The 15,308-nt window shown below is 40.2% G+C and overlaps 6 protein-coding genes across 8 annotated transcripts in view; 4 read left to right on the plus strand and 2 right to left on the minus strand.

Moving 5' to 3' along the window:
- Window positions 1-626: 626 nt before the first annotated feature.
- LOC105694858 (ubiquitin-60S ribosomal protein L40) lies at window positions 627-1,812 on the plus strand. Of its 2 annotated transcripts, none has more exons than XM_012415944.1 (3): window positions 627-706; window positions 1,160-1,359; window positions 1,489-1,812. In XM_012415944.1, the coding sequence occupies exons 2-3, from the start codon at window positions 1,170-1,172 to the stop codon at window positions 1,683-1,685; spliced, it is 387 nt and encodes a 128-aa protein (XP_012271367.1). In that variant the 5' UTR covers window positions 627-706; window positions 1,160-1,169; the 3' UTR covers window positions 1,686-1,812. The 2 variants fall into 2 exon arrangements, with proteins under 2 accessions (XP_012271367.1, XP_012271368.1); XM_012415945.1 differs by having other exon boundaries at window positions 670-706; window positions 1,155-1,359.
- On the minus strand, window positions 1,813-7,015 carry LOC105694857 (polyphosphoinositide phosphatase). Of its 2 annotated transcripts, XM_012415941.2 has the most exons (14): window positions 6,658-7,015; window positions 6,277-6,493; window positions 5,687-5,851; window positions 5,026-5,404; window positions 4,700-4,946; window positions 4,440-4,635; window positions 4,164-4,362; window positions 3,512-4,087; window positions 3,263-3,375; window positions 2,955-3,192; window positions 2,641-2,856; window positions 2,397-2,576; window positions 2,161-2,329; window positions 1,813-2,091 (listed from the first exon to the last, which is right to left on the minus strand). In XM_012415941.2, the coding sequence occupies exons 1-14, from the start codon at window positions 6,739-6,741 to the stop codon at window positions 1,996-1,998; spliced, it is 3,075 nt and encodes a 1,024-aa protein (XP_012271364.1). In that variant the 5' UTR covers window positions 6,742-7,015; the 3' UTR covers window positions 1,813-1,995. The 2 variants fall into 2 exon arrangements, with proteins under 2 accessions (XP_012271364.1, XP_012271365.1); XM_012415942.2 differs by lacking the exon at window positions 5,687-5,851.
- A 208-nt stretch (window positions 7,016-7,223) lies between these two features.
- On the minus strand, window positions 7,224-8,406 carry LOC105694777. Its single transcript, XM_012415731.2, has 3 exons — window positions 8,264-8,406; window positions 7,578-7,727; window positions 7,224-7,488 (listed from the first exon to the last, which is right to left on the minus strand). The coding sequence occupies exons 1-3, from the start codon at window positions 8,336-8,338 to the stop codon at window positions 7,357-7,359; spliced, it is 357 nt and encodes a 118-aa protein (XP_012271154.1). The 5' UTR covers window positions 8,339-8,406; the 3' UTR covers window positions 7,224-7,356.
- Window positions 8,407-8,603: 197 nt separating this feature from the next.
- Window positions 8,604-10,661, plus strand: LOC105694770 (protein LTV1 homolog). Its single transcript, XM_012415720.2, has 6 exons — window positions 8,604-8,737; window positions 8,851-9,394; window positions 9,491-9,702; window positions 9,771-9,899; window positions 9,965-10,153; window positions 10,258-10,661. Exons 1-6 carry the CDS (start codon window positions 8,735-8,737, stop codon window positions 10,618-10,620), a joined length of 1,440 nt encoding a protein of 479 aa, XP_012271143.1. The 5' UTR covers window positions 8,604-8,734; the 3' UTR covers window positions 10,621-10,661.
- Window positions 10,662-11,242: 581 nt separating this feature from the next.
- Window positions 11,243-13,288, plus strand: LOC105694765 (V-type proton ATPase subunit G). The gene is made up of 4 exons (XM_012415712.2): window positions 11,243-11,396; window positions 11,947-12,047; window positions 12,193-12,291; window positions 12,463-13,288. The coding sequence occupies exons 1-4, from the start codon at window positions 11,315-11,317 to the stop codon at window positions 12,532-12,534; spliced, it is 354 nt and encodes a 117-aa protein (XP_012271135.1). The 5' UTR covers window positions 11,243-11,314; the 3' UTR covers window positions 12,535-13,288.
- Window positions 13,289-14,111: 823 nt separating this feature from the next.
- Window positions 14,112-15,308, plus strand: part of LOC105694799 (E3 ubiquitin-protein ligase MYLIP) — a 71,650-nt gene continuing 70,453 nt past the window's right edge. The window contains exon 1 of the mRNA XM_012415809.1: window positions 14,112-14,633. Coding sequence (XP_012271232.1) covers window positions 14,547-14,633 — 87 coding nt within the window. The 5' untranslated portion in view covers window positions 14,112-14,546. The remainder of the gene's footprint in view (window positions 14,634-15,308) is intronic.

Here is a 15,308-nt window from a genome sequence, read left to right on the forward strand (position 1 = left end):
CGAAATGCAAGTCTCGAGAAGCGGCTCGAGCGATATGCAAATTTTATTGGTAACCCTTAAACTTTACATCCCGACCTAGATGTCCCTACCTTCCGATGGCTTTACTGGAAGTACTCCTCGAGTACTTGTACACACACCCTTGGAAGGGGCTCGTTGTATGGAACGTTGCCGCGGGTATGAAATACTAAGCACCTCGTCGCCTCCACGTTGTAACTTTCTACAACGTGACGAGGTGGCAGATAACCTGAAACGAACGGCATATGGCTCGAAAAAAATACCAGCAAAATCTTGTCCGCTTTCCTTTCGGCTATTCTAAATTTCTACTTATTTCTACTATACTTATACTTCGTATGAAACGAAGTTTTTCGAAAAAGGAATCGCCGCTTACTTTGAAATTTCTATTTATAAATATAATCGATAAGCCGAGACGTTTATTAGAATTTTAAGCTTTATCGAATCCTTTGGGGTTTAATGAATTAAAAATTCGGGAATGCGACGACTAAGGAAATGATCAAACTGCTTCTACTTTACCGACTAAGGTGCTTCGTCCTTTGGCGGGTCCAGATCTACTTTTCACTCGGCTTCCGAGATGCGTCACCAGAGGGGTGACGTGTAGCCGTTAATTGTGGAACTAGAATCGCCATTAGAGTGCGACATCGTCCGATTATTCTTTCTCTCGGGTGTCGACTGCGAACACGTTGAAGAGGTGAGTGGATTAAAATATTGTTTCCGATATTTCCTATTTGAAATCGGCCGCAAATCGTCTCGTTCTTGAATTTACCTTCGCCAACACTTTCGGCGTAATGGAGAATCTAACACGACGATCGGCGAACAAAATGCGATCCGAAAACAACGGAACGCGTTTCGTTTCCAGCACAATCTTGCACATGGACGCCTTTGTCGAAAATTCCTGGTTTTTGCAGAACTTCAATTTCACTATTTAATCGTCGAACATAATTTTCCTCCTGAGAAGGCAAAGACGCTCCCAGAAAATTTCAGAAACGACCGTCCGATTTCCTTGGTTATATGTCATAAGTGGATTGTCAAACGAGGGTATCATTTGTAGCTTTTCACATCGAGTCATTAGGCACTAGATTTAAGAAATATACAATAATTCTTAGGAGTAAATAAATATTTCTTTCCATTTCTTGAAGCGCAGGTAAGCCATCATGCAGATCTTCGTGAAGACCCTAACAGGCAAGACCATCACCCTCGAGGTGGAGGCGTCCGATACCATCGAGAACGTCAAAGCTAAGATCCAGGACAAGGAGGGCATTCCTCCGGATCAGCAGCGTCTCATCTTCGCTGGAAAGCAGTTGGAAGATGGCAGGACGCTTTCTGACTATAACATCCAGAAAGGTAAAGCATCGATACCTTTTATTTACGTCGACTTAAGTCATTTTAATGAAGTATTTTCTGTAGCGGGTTACAGATAAAAATAATTCTGGTATTCTCATTATTTTAATGCATTTCTCATTTAATTCCTAGAGTCCACTTTGCACTTGGTGCTCCGACTTCGAGGTGGTGTCATCGAACCGACCCTTCGTATCCTCGCACAGAAGTACAATTGCGATAAAATGATCTGTAGGAAATGCTACGCCCGTCTGCACCCGCGTGCAACCAACTGTCGCAAGAAGAAATGCGGACATACCAACAACATCCGCCCGAAAAAGAAGCTGAAGTAGACCTTGTACTCCAACATATGGACAAAGCCACGGAAAAAAGAACGATGTATTTACTTCCAGCAAATTTACGTGCGCTTGTATTCGCCTCTAACATTTGATCCCAATAAAATCTAAGCAACCAGGTAAATTCTCTGCTCCATTCTGGTTTAATTGTAATAAATAATACGATGTGTCTGTACATGTAATTACAAAAATTGTATACATAGAACATGCAATGACAGAAGTACTTCTTCAAAGTTACATTTCTCGTAGTTGATTATTGTACTCTACCATTGTTTAGAAAAATTAAAAATTAGGAATTGAGAATCATTTACAACCTTGAAACGGTGCCTAAAAGTAATTGTTGCTGGTGGGCATATTGTTCATACATAATCATATCCTTGGGATATGGCACAGAACCTCCAAACTGGAAGGAAAAGATACAAAGTATATAAATGGTACTGAGAATAATTTAAAAAATTGATCCTATGAGTACCTGGCCTTTCTTAACATATTGCTCGTAGATACTCGTACTGGATTCTTTTACAACCGGAAGATTAACTTTGGGTGGTATGCTGTCAGGAAATGATGCTTGTTGCACTAATTTTGAACGAATTTTTGAGTGATCTGTCGGATGAATGGCATTGCGTCCTATTACCACAAACCTGCATAAAAAATGTCATTGTACAAAATCAGCATCTGTAAATTCTTTAAAAACAATATCTGAACTACCTCTTATAAAGTATCATGTCAGGTCTTTTTGGGTACTCTGGTTGCACGCCGTAGACTTCTTTCATCGAAGGAAATAACATTTCGAAAGAAGTCAAATCATTGCTATTTTTTAAAGTAATTAATTGAGAATCGGTTAACTGGTGACCCTCTTCATCGTCAGTACTTGAATCAACGCTAGAACTGTATAAAATAAATGTTTAGTCAGATAGAATAATTCTTTATACAAAAAAAAAAGAAATGGTACCTTGCACTCGAGGCAGTACTTCCAGTGCTACTCTGGCCTGTCATTGACGGGTTTTTCATATTCACATGCTTGCTTCCAGCCTCTTCTCTTCTTCTACCAGGTCTCACTCTCACAGCAAAAGGACTGTAGTTCGTTGTAAAATGAGGCATGAAATCTCTTACCGAATGACTGATTTGATAAGCGTACACTTCTGACATTAATGAAAATTCGTACGGTCTAAGAGCATGGGAAAATTTTCAATTAATGATAAATGTATATCTTGAATTTTTCATGGAGTGTGCATGTGACTGAAAAATAATTAAAGTACTCCATACCGATGATAGTCATAATATATATCGATCATGTCATGTGCATGTTGTACTTGGATCATTTCAGAACAAGTCTTGGTGACCTCGTAGAGTGCGTAAGGAAGACACTTTAAGACGCTACTGTCCCACCACTGTGTCAATAATTTATTTGTACGAGTGTATCGACAAGCAGGCTTATGATGAAGATAGTAATCCGTTATGAGTTCCCATATCGGAGGTTTGCCTTCCTCCGGAACAAATAATCCTGAAACAGAAATTGTCATCGAATTATTTTTCAAAATAAGGAATGTAAAAAATTAATTTCCACTTATTACCTAGAAACAAATTAATTGTGTGTTGCTTTTCCTGATCGCTGAAAGTGTTACTATAGTATCTGCTTAGAGTCTGCATGATGTCGTTGCCTTGACTAGTCCATGGAGCAGTTTTTCTGAAATTCAAATATAAATAGCAATAATTCATAAATAGAAGGAAGAATTTTTCTCTAAAATTTCTCATAGATTATTGAAATGATTAATTTATATTTACTTCAAGAATGGAAGTGTACATAATTGCACTTAGTTCACCTGTAAGTCTTGATTCGGTGAACCAGCTGTGACCCTCCGTACTGTAAAGCTAAAGTATCTCCATGATCTTCGTACAGTTCTTCCAACATTCTTACACAGTCGGAATCAAACTCCAATTTTGGCGACTCCAAAACACCCAGTGCACACAATTGAAATCCTAGAGCGCATTTACCAACTGCAAACTGGGCTGTATTAGTTCGATCCAAACAGTCTACGCAGTTGGTGCGAATGATTCCAGTTTGCAGCATACCCCTCGTTACAAAATGATCTTTCATTTTCTCCCTAACGGATGTAGAATCATCCAACTTTTCACTAACCGGTGTGTCTTTGGAGGTCACGTTGCAATTTAAATTTATGTTCGGACTTTTGTTCAAGAAGGAACTCATGTTTCTCGAGTCACAAGTATTTGGAAACAGTGCTGGGTTTGAGTCAGTCTTCGGAGGCTTCTTGCTGTTCGGTGCAGATGCAAATAGGTTTCGCTGGCTATAATACGGATTCTGCGACTGAAATATTCCAGTCTTTAACACTGCATTGTGAGCAATGTTCGCCAAACGACCCATCACGTTTGCCTCTTTTCTAAAATATTTCACAAGAAAAAAAATCCGTCTAATATCCATCGAAGAGCTCTCATTATTTATTCGCAAACTCTTACCCTTTGTTTTTTCGCGCCATGTCAAAACTGATGTAGTGCATTTGGTGTTCCGGAGGTAAAAATTGATTAAGGTATCTGACCGCTGTACTTAGTTCCTCACTCAAAGTGCTCTCGTGTTTCTTCTTCTCTCGTTTCTTCACCAGATTGAGTATGATGATCGGTGAGCCATACCTTTTCAAAAGCTGGTTAAAGTGTGCGCCTAAAATTGATGTGCAACATTAATTTGAAAATCAAGCACCTAATTTGAGAATAATATAAAAATGGCTGTTTAACAACCTGCAGTCTCTGCGTAGGGATCAGCTAAGTCACAAGTGATCGTAGGCTTCGGAACCATTTTACTGACATCTTGGCTCCAGTGACCAGGAACCGATCCCCTCATTTGCACGAAAGAACTAAACCGACCATGTTGGAAAGAACTCACTCCTGAATCATGAACAATTTGTTCGGTCTCCACTTCGTTAGCAACATCTCCCTGTTTATGAGATAATTCTTCGTAACTCTAAGTTATAAGTATGTATAAAAAAATCTGCACTCACATCGAAGTTAGCTCCTCGCTTCAAGAATCTCGTGCCTGCATACTTATTACTTCTTCTGGCTATTAGAGTGATGTACATTGACCTTCCGAAGATACTGACATTGGATTGTCCGATGAAGCCATGAGTGACATGCAAAACCCAGTCCCGATGCAAGGATTTCTCCACCGGAGCCAACAGGTGAGAATTCCAAACAAAGCGATAGTGTGGATTGCTCCGAACACCATAATCTACGCATCTGTCACCATACCTAAAAGATTGTTCACTTCTTAATATCCGTTTTCTAAAAACGTTCAATTTAATATGCATGCAAAACTTATTTCACGTACCCATTAGTTTGCCAACTTTTTTTTAATTGCCACATATCGAAGAAGTCTTCGCCGCTGTCAAACTCTTCGGTCTCTTTTTGGATCTCAGTTGCATCGACAGAAAAGTCAGACTTAATGTGCTTCGGTGGAGCCATGTTAATCTGCAACGTGTGAGTAATGTCATAGGAATAGCTAAAGTAAAAATTGCTGCTCAGGTCGATACTCTGGAACATCTTAACGTATCTCTGCTCATCGGGATGGAAAAGGCGAACCGAGTCGTTCGGAATGTAGATCATACAAGTATCTTCTATCTTGTAAATTGTATGATGACCAATGACCGCGATTCTGCGCCGCTTGGTGACCAAAATTATGTAGTAGCCCTCGAGAAACCTGACAAAACCTACAAGTGATGTTAATTATTGTCAATTTTAATGGAATCCAAATAGTAGAGAGAAAAGCAGAGACCAAGAGAGGAGTTAATGTCTTCAGAAATTGTTTAATAGCCAGTAAATTTGTGCAAAGGAATTTTCATGCAAGATCACACAGACTAGACACAGCTTCGTGCACAGGTTCGGCATTCGTTCATGCTAGTACCTGTCAAGATACGCACCGTTGCTCGAGAAGTAACAGATCAGAAACGTCTTGATTGAGATATGAAAAGAAAATAATTATGTGCCCTTACCGACAATACCAAAGGCTGGTACTAGCCTTGGAAATGAGTCTCGTTGCCACATACTCTTCCATGAGAATTTAGTCTGAGTCGGCTTATGCTGAGGTTTCTGCTCCTTTTCCAGTTCTGCCTCTTTATCAGCATTCTCGTCCAATGATGGATCATTGTTAGCACTGCCTTTGTTAGCATGCAAAGAATAATAAACTAGGTCCTGCTCTCGTGTCAAACGTAAATGGTGCAAACTGCTAAGCAATGTGGAACTACAAGGTGTATTGAACTTAAGGTGAGGAAGCAAAATCACAGTTTTAGTAGTGCTACAAGCTGTGATAAAAATAATTGAACTTCGATCCATAATGTGGTAACTGGTATTTCATGGGAGAGCGATAAACCCAAATTTATGATGATTCTACACATCTTTTTTTATGCAACGTAGAAGCTGTGTCCAAATTTCCAGTACTGATACTTTGAATATATTTTACGGTAATTGTGCTAATAGGAAAAGACCGAATCGTTCTAACTTTGTAAGCATTGCATGCAGGTGTTGCACCCAGTCAGATTATTTGTTGGCTCACTAGGATATTGATTTTGTTAGAAATAATTACCAACTATACCAAACGCCGAAACAACTCGGGCTACTCCGCCTTGGTTACGCTTCTGACCTCGATTTCCCATATCTATCATGTTCACGAGATCACGTATTTCATCTTGAGTGTACTCCATCTTATCGTCTATGACATTCAATTCCCTTGATTCCATCCGATCGATCTTTAATACTCGAAACCTCGTCAAGGTGTTGTTTGAACCCATTAAATAGAAACGCTGCAAATACAATATTGTCTTATTTAACATTAATTAATGCAATTAATATCAAAGCATCAGGGTCGTGAAACAACAAAAATGAGAGACATGAGAATATAGTCCTTGATAATAAATTCTTATACTATGTATACAAAAATTGATATTAATCCAACAACTAAACTTACTGATCTTGTTTCATAAAGAGCTATTTTCTGAACTGATGAAATTATTGGGTGAAACACCTTGTCTTGTACTTTCTGTTCATCCATTATTGCTATTCGTCAGGTTAAATCTTAGGACGGCAATGTCAATTGTTATCGGACGTTCCCCGAATACCTAACCTTAAACTGTTACTGCTAGACAATATTTTCTACATGGTTTTACGTCAAGATAAACTCAACACAAAGCACGGCTGCATTTAATTTAGCACATTAAGAAAATTCCGAATATCGTTTGTATCTTTTAGTTCCATTTAACCTCAAATATGCAGGCCTGAGCCAATGAATAAAATGACTTGTCAGCTGATTGAGAAGTATGACAGTATCTTCAAGCTGGTCAGTAAAAAACTTAATAAATAATGAATGAGGGAAAAAATGATTGTGTGCAAAATATTATAGACAAATTTATTATCAATTTCTTAACATTCGTAGAACTTATTGACAGGTTTATCAATTGTTTCTCTTTATCAAAATTAAGACACTACTAAAAGTTCCAGATAGGATTTTGAAATTTTCCATGCACAAAAAATTGGTTTCAGGTCTTATAAATAACATACTTTATTTCTCAATATTCCATCGACATAGTTACAGATTATTTCATCGATTCTGATTTCTTTGCCAATTTATATGAGACTACACAAGCAGCTATTCCACATAGCTTTGATTTTATGTCTGCCGGAAAAGTGCATTCAGTGTCCTGACGGAGAAGCAAAGTCCAATACCAGTAAGAACGAGATTAATTCCGAAGAATACTTTGTCCCTAGTTCCTCCCAGAAGGTAAACTGGTTTTGTCCAATCCTGGAAAGTCAAATGTTACCGTTACATTCGTCACTTTTGTCAAATATATTCTCAAACTATAATAGTTTTACGGATCTCAACTCTATTACCTGGAACTTCTTAAAATTTGCAGCCATTTTGGGATCAATCTTTGACGAGTATTCTGCTACTTGTTGAGACGTAATCGTCTTGACAGGTTTCGTACGAATTGAATCAAACATGATTACAGGAGGTTCGACCTTGTCCGCACGAATAGGTGACTGAAATATACAATATGAAATAATGTAGAAATGTCTGAAATGTACTAATCTTTTAACTTCACAAGAAAAGTTAATTTATTCCAAGGTAGAAAGTTAACAAAAGTCTCCCAGTCTCTTCTTAAAAATCCTATATTCAGATTGTACTTTTATCGAGTATTTGAAAGCCCCTTCTCGAAATGAACAATTAAGTACCAAACAGAGGTATATTTTCCACTGAATAAGAATTATTATTAATAAAGGCCTCGAATACCGTGCCACTACAATCGGTATAAAACAGGTCAGGCATTTTCGAAATTATCGATTGTTTCGAACGTTTTTTTTCTTCTATCTACGTAAATTAGATCTCTCGAAAACATTAACATTTCGTGGGAAACAGAATAGCAATTTTTAGAGAGAACTCGAAATGGACCAACGTGATCCGTCCGGATAATCTGCCTTAAATAACGCGACTTGGATACCATTAGCACATTTTATTTATTTTAATATAGACCTCATCTTAGACAACTTTTCGGTACAGTGAAATATAATTTACTCACTATGGGATAAAGTGGTTGCAATTTCGTAGATTCTTTTAGCCGACCTGTGAGCGAGTTGAACTCATTAAATGGCATCTTTGCTGGTTGTGTAATCAATGAATTCGGCAATGTTGCCACCGTCGCGATTTATAAGGTGGTAGAAACAACGATGAGTTTCTATGGTAGAAACAGAGAGAAGATGAGAGTGGCCACGGCTAAGGGAACACCAGCTATCAAATTCTTGCGCCACGAGCTCCGTCATTTCTGTGGATGTTTTGGTACCCGATGCATCGTTTCGCGTGTTTCGATGTTCAGCCCCGAGAGGGCAGCACCGCGCAATAGTCATGAAGTAGGGGCCGTGGATACTCTCATCTTCTCTCTTGTTCTTTCTGTTCTACTGTACTATCATCAACTATCATCCACTATCATCTGATCTGTCATTTATCTAAGTTACAATTAATTTGGAAATTGATAAACAATTGAACGATTAAAATGGTAAGTTTTTTTTAAATCTACAGTTCAAAGCTTATGGTAGTGGTGATTAAGGTTATTTTCAGGAAATCTTATTGATTCTTGAATGCGTCGGGTTAATTAATGTATCATTGCAGCCGAAGGGTAAAACGAAAAAGTTTATCGACAAGCGGAACTCCGTGACATTTCACTTGGTGCACAGATCGCAACATGATCCTCTGGCGGCGGATGAAACGGCACCACAGAGAGTTCTTGTGCCAATCGATAGTCAAAAAAGTGTTAAGCAAGAGAAAAAAGCCGAAGACTCGACGAAGCGTATAGAAGAACAGAGAAAGTATGGAATTTTCTTTGACGATGATTACGACTATTTACAGCATTTGAAAGAAGTTAATAACTTATCGACGCAATGGGAACAAGTCGAGAGTGGAAATGAAGATAAGAATACGAAGAAGGAAAGTATCAAGATAAATCTACCATCTTCTGTTTTTGCATCCAATGTCGAGGAAGAAGTTGGTCTGCTCAATAGAGCAGCTCCGGTTTCAGGACCTCGATTGGATTGGGATCCCGATATCGTAGCTGCGTTGGACGATGATTTTGATTACGATGATCCGGATAATCAGTTGGAGGATGACTTTATGGCAATAGCAAATGCCTCCGGTGTTAACGATGATGAGGAAGATGGTAATAGTAATAATATAACAAATTATTCATAGAATTGAAACGGATTATAAATTATTGTATTTTCTAAATAGTTTCATATCTTTAAATATAAATTAGGCGACTTCAGTGACGAAGAAGATTCAGACGTGTCTTCTGAGGGACATTTGGATCTCTTGGATGAAGAAAGAGATGAGCTACACAGCCTTCATGGTAGCCAATTCTCATTTCAGGATGAAGAAACTAAATCTCGTTTTACTGAGTATTCTATGTCGAGCAGTGTAATGAGAAGAAACGAGCAATTGACTTTACTAGATGACAAATTTGAGAAGGCGAGTACTTCACATAATAAATTCCTTCTGTTACTAATAGAATTATTTATTGTAAACGTTTGTTATAGATGTACGCTGCTTATGATGAAACCGAAATCGGTGCTTTGGACTGTGACGAAATTGAAGGATACGTATCACCAGATTCAGCGCTCGTTATGCAGTGTGCAGAAGAGTTTGAAAAAAAACAAAAAGAAGATGTATGTATTTATTATTGCAATAAGTGTGAAACATCATTGAACTCTATCGATATTTTACTTTTTAGGTGGAGAATGTGTCAAAATTAATGCAAGAGCGCATGAAAATTTTAGAACAGCAGCCTGACAGTTCTGACGAAGAAGACCTGGAAGACCTTGTCGTGGATGCGCGAGAAAAAGATAAATGGGATTGTCAAAGTATTCTGTCAACATACAGTAATATTTATAATCACCCAAAATTAATTTCAGAGACCAAGGTAGTTTCAATAATTTCTTTCCGTACATATATAAATATATCATTAGCGTGATATGACCGGAGGATGAGGTAACATTTTTAATTTATGTTTATTTGACCATGCAGCCCTCTGGAAAAATTAAAATTGATCCCAAAACGGGTATTCCGAAAAATGTTTTGACCGGAGCTCCTGGCAAATTGACTGCCAAGGCTTTGGCGCAGCTAGATTTAGAAAATCAGTCAGAATGTTCAAAAGGACCTGGATCGATAGCAGACACAATGAAATCTACTTTAAGTGTCTTGAGCGTCAGACCGAAAAATGAATCCCCACAAGAAAGGAGAGACAGGAAGAAAGCCCTTAGAGAATATAGAAAAGAAAGGAGGGTTGAGCGTAAGGCTAATACAGAAGCCTTTAAAGAAGAGAAAAAGCGCCAAGAAAAAATCATGTTGAATAACATGAGAAACGTGCAAGGGAATCGTATATTGTAAGACACCATACCCCTGTAACAATCTTTGATTACATTTTAAATATATTTATCAAAAGAACAGTTGTATTTATTGAAAGTGCATTTTCCTGAGCTTGACCACCTCTTCCCTCCACATTATCATGTCTAATCAAATCTCATAAAAGCATAAAACACATTTCACTCAATTTAAACATGCTCCAAGGACACAAGTCCCAAATTAATATTTATATACAGTATAGGATTCATATAACAATTATTATAGAAACGGCTGAGCATATCAAAGTAGTCTTAATTCTAAGTTTCTTCTGTCCCTTTTTGCCAATTAATTAGGAACCGAGGAAATTGAATTCCCTTTCTAAGTATCTGAACTTGTGAGAAAATTTGAGAGTACGTTTAAAAAAAAATCAGGAAAATTTGAGATTTTTTCCTATGAATGGGAAAGTTTCGTCTGCTTGTCCCACGTGTCGCATGTGATCACGTGCTCGGCGGGTGGGTCCCGCCCCACCCACAATGGGACCAAGAGGGCCGCATGAGGGAAAGAGAGGAAGCGAGTAGCGCTATAGCATGAGCGAGTGAGAAGGCAGAACCACGTGACTCCGCGCAGCGCCACTAGCGCCACCACCAAGGTGAGTCGAGATAGATAGAAGCTGGCTAGTCATATGATCGATTTGTAGGTTCCTGGCTTGGGTCGGCGCTCGGCCAGGTCTCTCGCAAAGATGGCCAGCCAAACGCAGGGAATCCAGCAGTTGCTCGCTGCAGAAAAGCGGGCTGCTGAGAAGGTCTCGGATGCCAGAAAGCGTGAGTTATTGAACCTTACATCGCCGCAAATCGGATCTAAAACTAACAACGGTTCGGTAGGCCGCTCTTCGTAGATTCCTAATTTCAGGATGGGTGTAACCGTTTTCGTGGCCCCGTGATTCTCCTTCCGCGGGAGATTTCTGACTTTATCGGAAACGCCCAAATTGAGAGGTCGATAAATCGTCCATGTGTCGGGTATTGGGTTGTTCGTGGTAATTACGCGTTACGGTTTTAGGTTATCGGGGGCCTTCTGGATTGGGCCTAACCTTCGAGTAACGATCACTCGGAAAAGCACTCAAGTGGGTTATAAATATTATCTCGGTTATTTGGGGAGCTGGTAGCAGCACCGCGCGCGAGCTCTTTAAATGTTTACGCGAAAGGAGAATTAGGGAGTATACATAACCTCGAAGTGGCTACTTTATTGAGTTCAGTTTTACTGGATATTTTAATGTAGTCTTTGGGGAGATTCCCCTGGGTGCATGAAATTTTGGAGACTGAATAATAAATTTCAAAGTGATTTTCATACTTTAATTCGGGATTTCTATTTCAGGTAAGGCCCGTAGGTTGAAGCAAGCCAAGGAGGAGGCGCAAGATGAGATCGAGAAGTACCGGCAGGAACGGGAGAAGCAGTTCCGTGAATTCGAAGCCAAGGTGATTCTCGTCTTTTAATTGTTAAGACTAGCTATGCTTTCTATGTTTTTATTGCTACCAAATTTACCCAGGGGGGATTTATTTTAATAAGGATTAAAATATCAATTTGCCATATTTGGATTTTAACAATGATACTGTTATGTAGCACATGGGTTCGAAAGAAGACGTAGCTGCCCGTATCGAGGCAGATACGCGTGTTAAGATCGAGGAAATGAACCGTACTGTGAGCGTTCACAAAGAGGGTGTAAGTAGATTAAACTTTTTAAATGCAAGAATCCCATACCTTGCAGTGATATTGATTAACAATCATGAATTCCATTGATCGTACGATTCCGTACATTTTGTTCGGTTTAAAAATCAAGAGTCTTGAAGTTCTGTCCATTTTGTTGTATTCCATGGGATTTTTACTATTCAGGTAATGCTTAAAATCCTGGACCTGGTGTATAACATCAAGCCGGAGCTGCACAAGAATTATCGCGAAGCCTAAGTACCAATATGAGGCCTCGCATATCCGAATATTATAAATACTACATTACATATACCATACATGTATATTATATATTAACCTTCTATATAGCATATCTTGGAAATATGTACTCGTCGTTGTTTTAAAGTATTTAAGTTGGGAGGGCAGAAAGTTGCTTAGCTTTAGGCGGTGATACTCAAACGATTAGAGGCATTCTATACGTTGTTGCACGCGGTGTGACTTCATTCGAGAGTCCCCACGACAATAAATGTAATCGTTTATGCATTAGCGACGAGCTTCGTGTCAACGAATTAAGTGGTTTGAGGATTACTGTAGTTGCTTCGTAAAGATGATATATATCTATTGAGCGCTTCGTTTTGCGGTGCCATAGGCCCAGGTACTGTCAAAATGGAGGTTAGGTACTAAGATACGGTTGGTAAATGTTTTTAGGGTGGTGGATATCTGATTGTGTATCGGTAGCTTTATCGTAGTAGGTGTCATTCCAAATTTCCGTAACATCGAGGACCTTGAATATTACTATGCCAAAGTGTACAGCCTCTCGGAGCCCCTGGATTAGCTCCCATTTATCATAGGGGCCTCGCGACGATGTACCTGTGTTATACATCTTATCGTTGTCACCTTGTAAACATTGCTACATTAAAGAAAGTCGGTAGCCCCCGTACCTCACTGCGCATCCCGTTTCTGTGAGCTGTTTGGCTGTCTGTACAGTATTAGTGTTCAAAATAAAAAAAAAACCATAAAAGCCTAACCAAAACTGACCCATTGTGCTTACATTTACCTTACCGATATCCCAATTCTAATCAATAATACAAATTATTCTATTCATTATTATTCATTTATACAACCTGGATTTATAGACATTTTAATACCTGTACAGAAATTATATTCAAAAATCGTTTTTACGTGCATTTTTTACCTGATTTCTGTCGAGCCAGTTATACATATATATCCAGGAAGTAGGCCTCAGCCTTGAGACTCCAAAGCACACTAAGGTCAAATTCGGTCTTATCAGGAAAATATTACGTCACGATAAACAATAAGAGCGATTACCTTGTCATGCGAAAAATTGCAATTATCAGAATGACATAATGAATTTTTACCTATTAAAGTGAGTCATAAACTCGTATTTACAGTTTAAGTAGATATACAAGTCGAGTGAAGAGTCCTAGCGAGGCAAATAAATGATACCGACAAGTACTACGCTGAAGGAATCCAGTCGAGAAAACAGACGACATTCAGGCATAACAGAATGTGAAAATTCGAGATGTGAGGAAATTCGTCGAGCAGTGAAACTGCCACGTAACTCGCGTAGCTGTAAAACGGAGCGCATAAATCCGGCCTCGCCTGGCTCGTAACCCTTTTCCTGGATGGATTTGCCTATTTTCAACCGCCATTACTTTGAATACGAGTTTGTAGCGATCGAGCGAAAATGCCTTTCGGGGTATCCGGCGATTCAAAATGGAGGCGGTCGCGCGCCGGTGGCGCCGCGCCTGCGCGCGGTGGCGTCGGCGCGAAGCTTGGCGCTCGCCGTCAGCTGAGCTCGGCTTCACTCGAGCCCTCAATCGGCGTCTCGCGCTCGCGGAGGACGGTCGCACGGTAGTCGCGCGAGCTCGTAAGTGTTCCTCGTATCCGTCGTCTCCTGGTGCACCGACCAACCGGTCCAGGAGAACTCCTCGCGGCGATTGGCGAGCGATGGAAGCCAATGAGAGGCGCCTCTCGGTCGCCGGTAGCTGGAGCACGTCGCCTCGGAACAGCGGCCCGGGTGAGGAGTCGGTGACAGCTGTGCCGGTGAGCTCGCGCTAACCTGTTATGAGAGGACGAGCCGCGCCAACCGAGGCAACCTTGGCAACCCTGGCAACCGGTAGCCCCTCGGTCGGGCAACCGGCTGGAGAGCCGACGCCGTCGGCGTCCACCCCGCGACCCTTCCGCTCGTCGTCGTGGGACGCGTAGGAGTGAAGTGACGTCACGCGTGCCGAGATATCCCCGAAGGTGAGAGGTAAAAGAGGGTCAGGATGTGGTGCCTCGTCAGCCAGGCCAACTCCGTCATCCTGGAAGTCCAGGTCGATCCCAAGGCCATTGGCCAGGAGTGCCTCGAAAAGGTTCGTCCTCGACGATCGTATAAATAATCACTTTTTCACTTTTCCACCTAAACTACCAACCTTGATAAGATATTAGGATGCAGGGTAATATAAACGATGCAAAGGTAGGAGTTTATGGTTATTTCGCTTCGGTGTATTAATATTTAATTAATGAACATTTTTCTTTTTCTTACACCTGTACAATTTGATTTCCAGGGACCGAGAGATGGAATTACGTCGGTACGGTCCGATTGTATATTATATACCGAAAGTGGGGAAATCGGTCCTGGAGGAGCAAGATTCAGGATACGATTTTTAGTCAAGGTGGAATAACCAGAAGTTCGTAATATTTGGAATAACCAGGAACGACTTGTCCCAAATTGTTAGAATAAATTTTATAAATATGACTCCTCCACGCCAGGCGTTGATATCGCCTTGGCCCTCTTACGTGGGTCTCTTTTTCGGGGGACCTCGAGATAGAGTTTCCTCCCTAGGCGAGCCCGTGGTTCTTTTTAGACATCTCTTCCGTCTACCGCCTTTAAGCCGCTTTAGGGACTAGCCTGCTTATAAATAACCCGGCCCAACTGCGTTCTATCTCTCTCTTTCACATCTTGGTACACATCGACGTGTCTTTGTCGTATACCTTGGCTGGTCTCAACGTATACGCGACTCCGAAAGTTCGACGTACCTTTACCG

The sequence above is a fragment of the Orussus abietinus genome, unplaced genomic scaffold (genome assembly GCF_000612105.2).
Source record: "Orussus abietinus isolate OABI.00-Male unplaced genomic scaffold, Oabi_2.0 scaffold27, whole genome shotgun sequence".
Taxonomy (NCBI): domain Eukaryota; kingdom Metazoa; phylum Arthropoda; class Insecta; order Hymenoptera; family Orussidae; genus Orussus; species Orussus abietinus.

Coding starts and splice junctions, on each gene's coding strand:
- LOC105694770 (XM_012415720.2), top strand. Junction 9,900..9,964: donor AAAAAAAACAAAAAGAAGAT/GTATGTATTTAT, acceptor TTTACTTTTTAG/GTGGAGAATGTGTCAAAATT. Junction 10,154..10,257: donor AATTAATTTCAGAGACCAAG/GTAGTTTCAATA, acceptor TTGACCATGCAG/CCCTCTGGAAAAATTAAAAT.
- LOC105694858 (XM_012415944.1), top strand. CDS start 1,170: ATGCAGATCTTCGTGAAGACCCTAACAGGCAAGACCATCACCCTCGAG. Junction 1,360..1,488: donor TGACTATAACATCCAGAAAG/GTAAAGCATCGA, acceptor TTTAATTCCTAG/AGTCCACTTTGCACTTGGTG.
- LOC105694857 (XM_012415941.2), bottom strand. CDS start 6,741: ATGGATGAACAGAAAGTACAAGACAAGGTGTTTCACCCAATAATTTCA. Junction 2,577..2,640: donor AGTACTGCCTCGAGTGCAAG/GTACCATTTCTT, acceptor TATTTTATACAG/TTCTAGCGTTGATTCAAGTA. Junction 2,330..2,396: donor GACATGATACTTTATAAGAG/GTAGTTCAGATA, acceptor TTTTTTATGCAG/GTTTGTGGTAATAGGACGCA.
- LOC105694777 (XM_012415731.2), bottom strand. CDS start 8,338: ATGCCATTTAATGAGTTCAACTCGCTCACAGGTCGGCTAAAAGAATCT. Junction 7,728..8,263: donor TGCAACCACTTTATCCCATA/GTGAGTAAATTA, acceptor TGTATATTTCAG/TCACCTATTCGTGCGGACAA. Junction 7,489..7,577: donor CAAATTTTAAGAAGTTCCAG/GTAATAGAGTTG, acceptor TTGACTTTCCAG/GATTGGACAAAACCAGTTTA.
- LOC105694765 (XM_012415712.2), top strand. CDS start 11,315: ATGGCCAGCCAAACGCAGGGAATCCAGCAGTTGCTCGCTGCAGAAAAG. Junction 12,048..12,192: donor TCCGTGAATTCGAAGCCAAG/GTGATTCTCGTC, acceptor ACTGTTATGTAG/CACATGGGTTCGAAAGAAGA. Junction 12,292..12,462: donor TGAGCGTTCACAAAGAGGGT/GTAAGTAGATTA, acceptor TTTACTATTCAG/GTAATGCTTAAAATCCTGGA.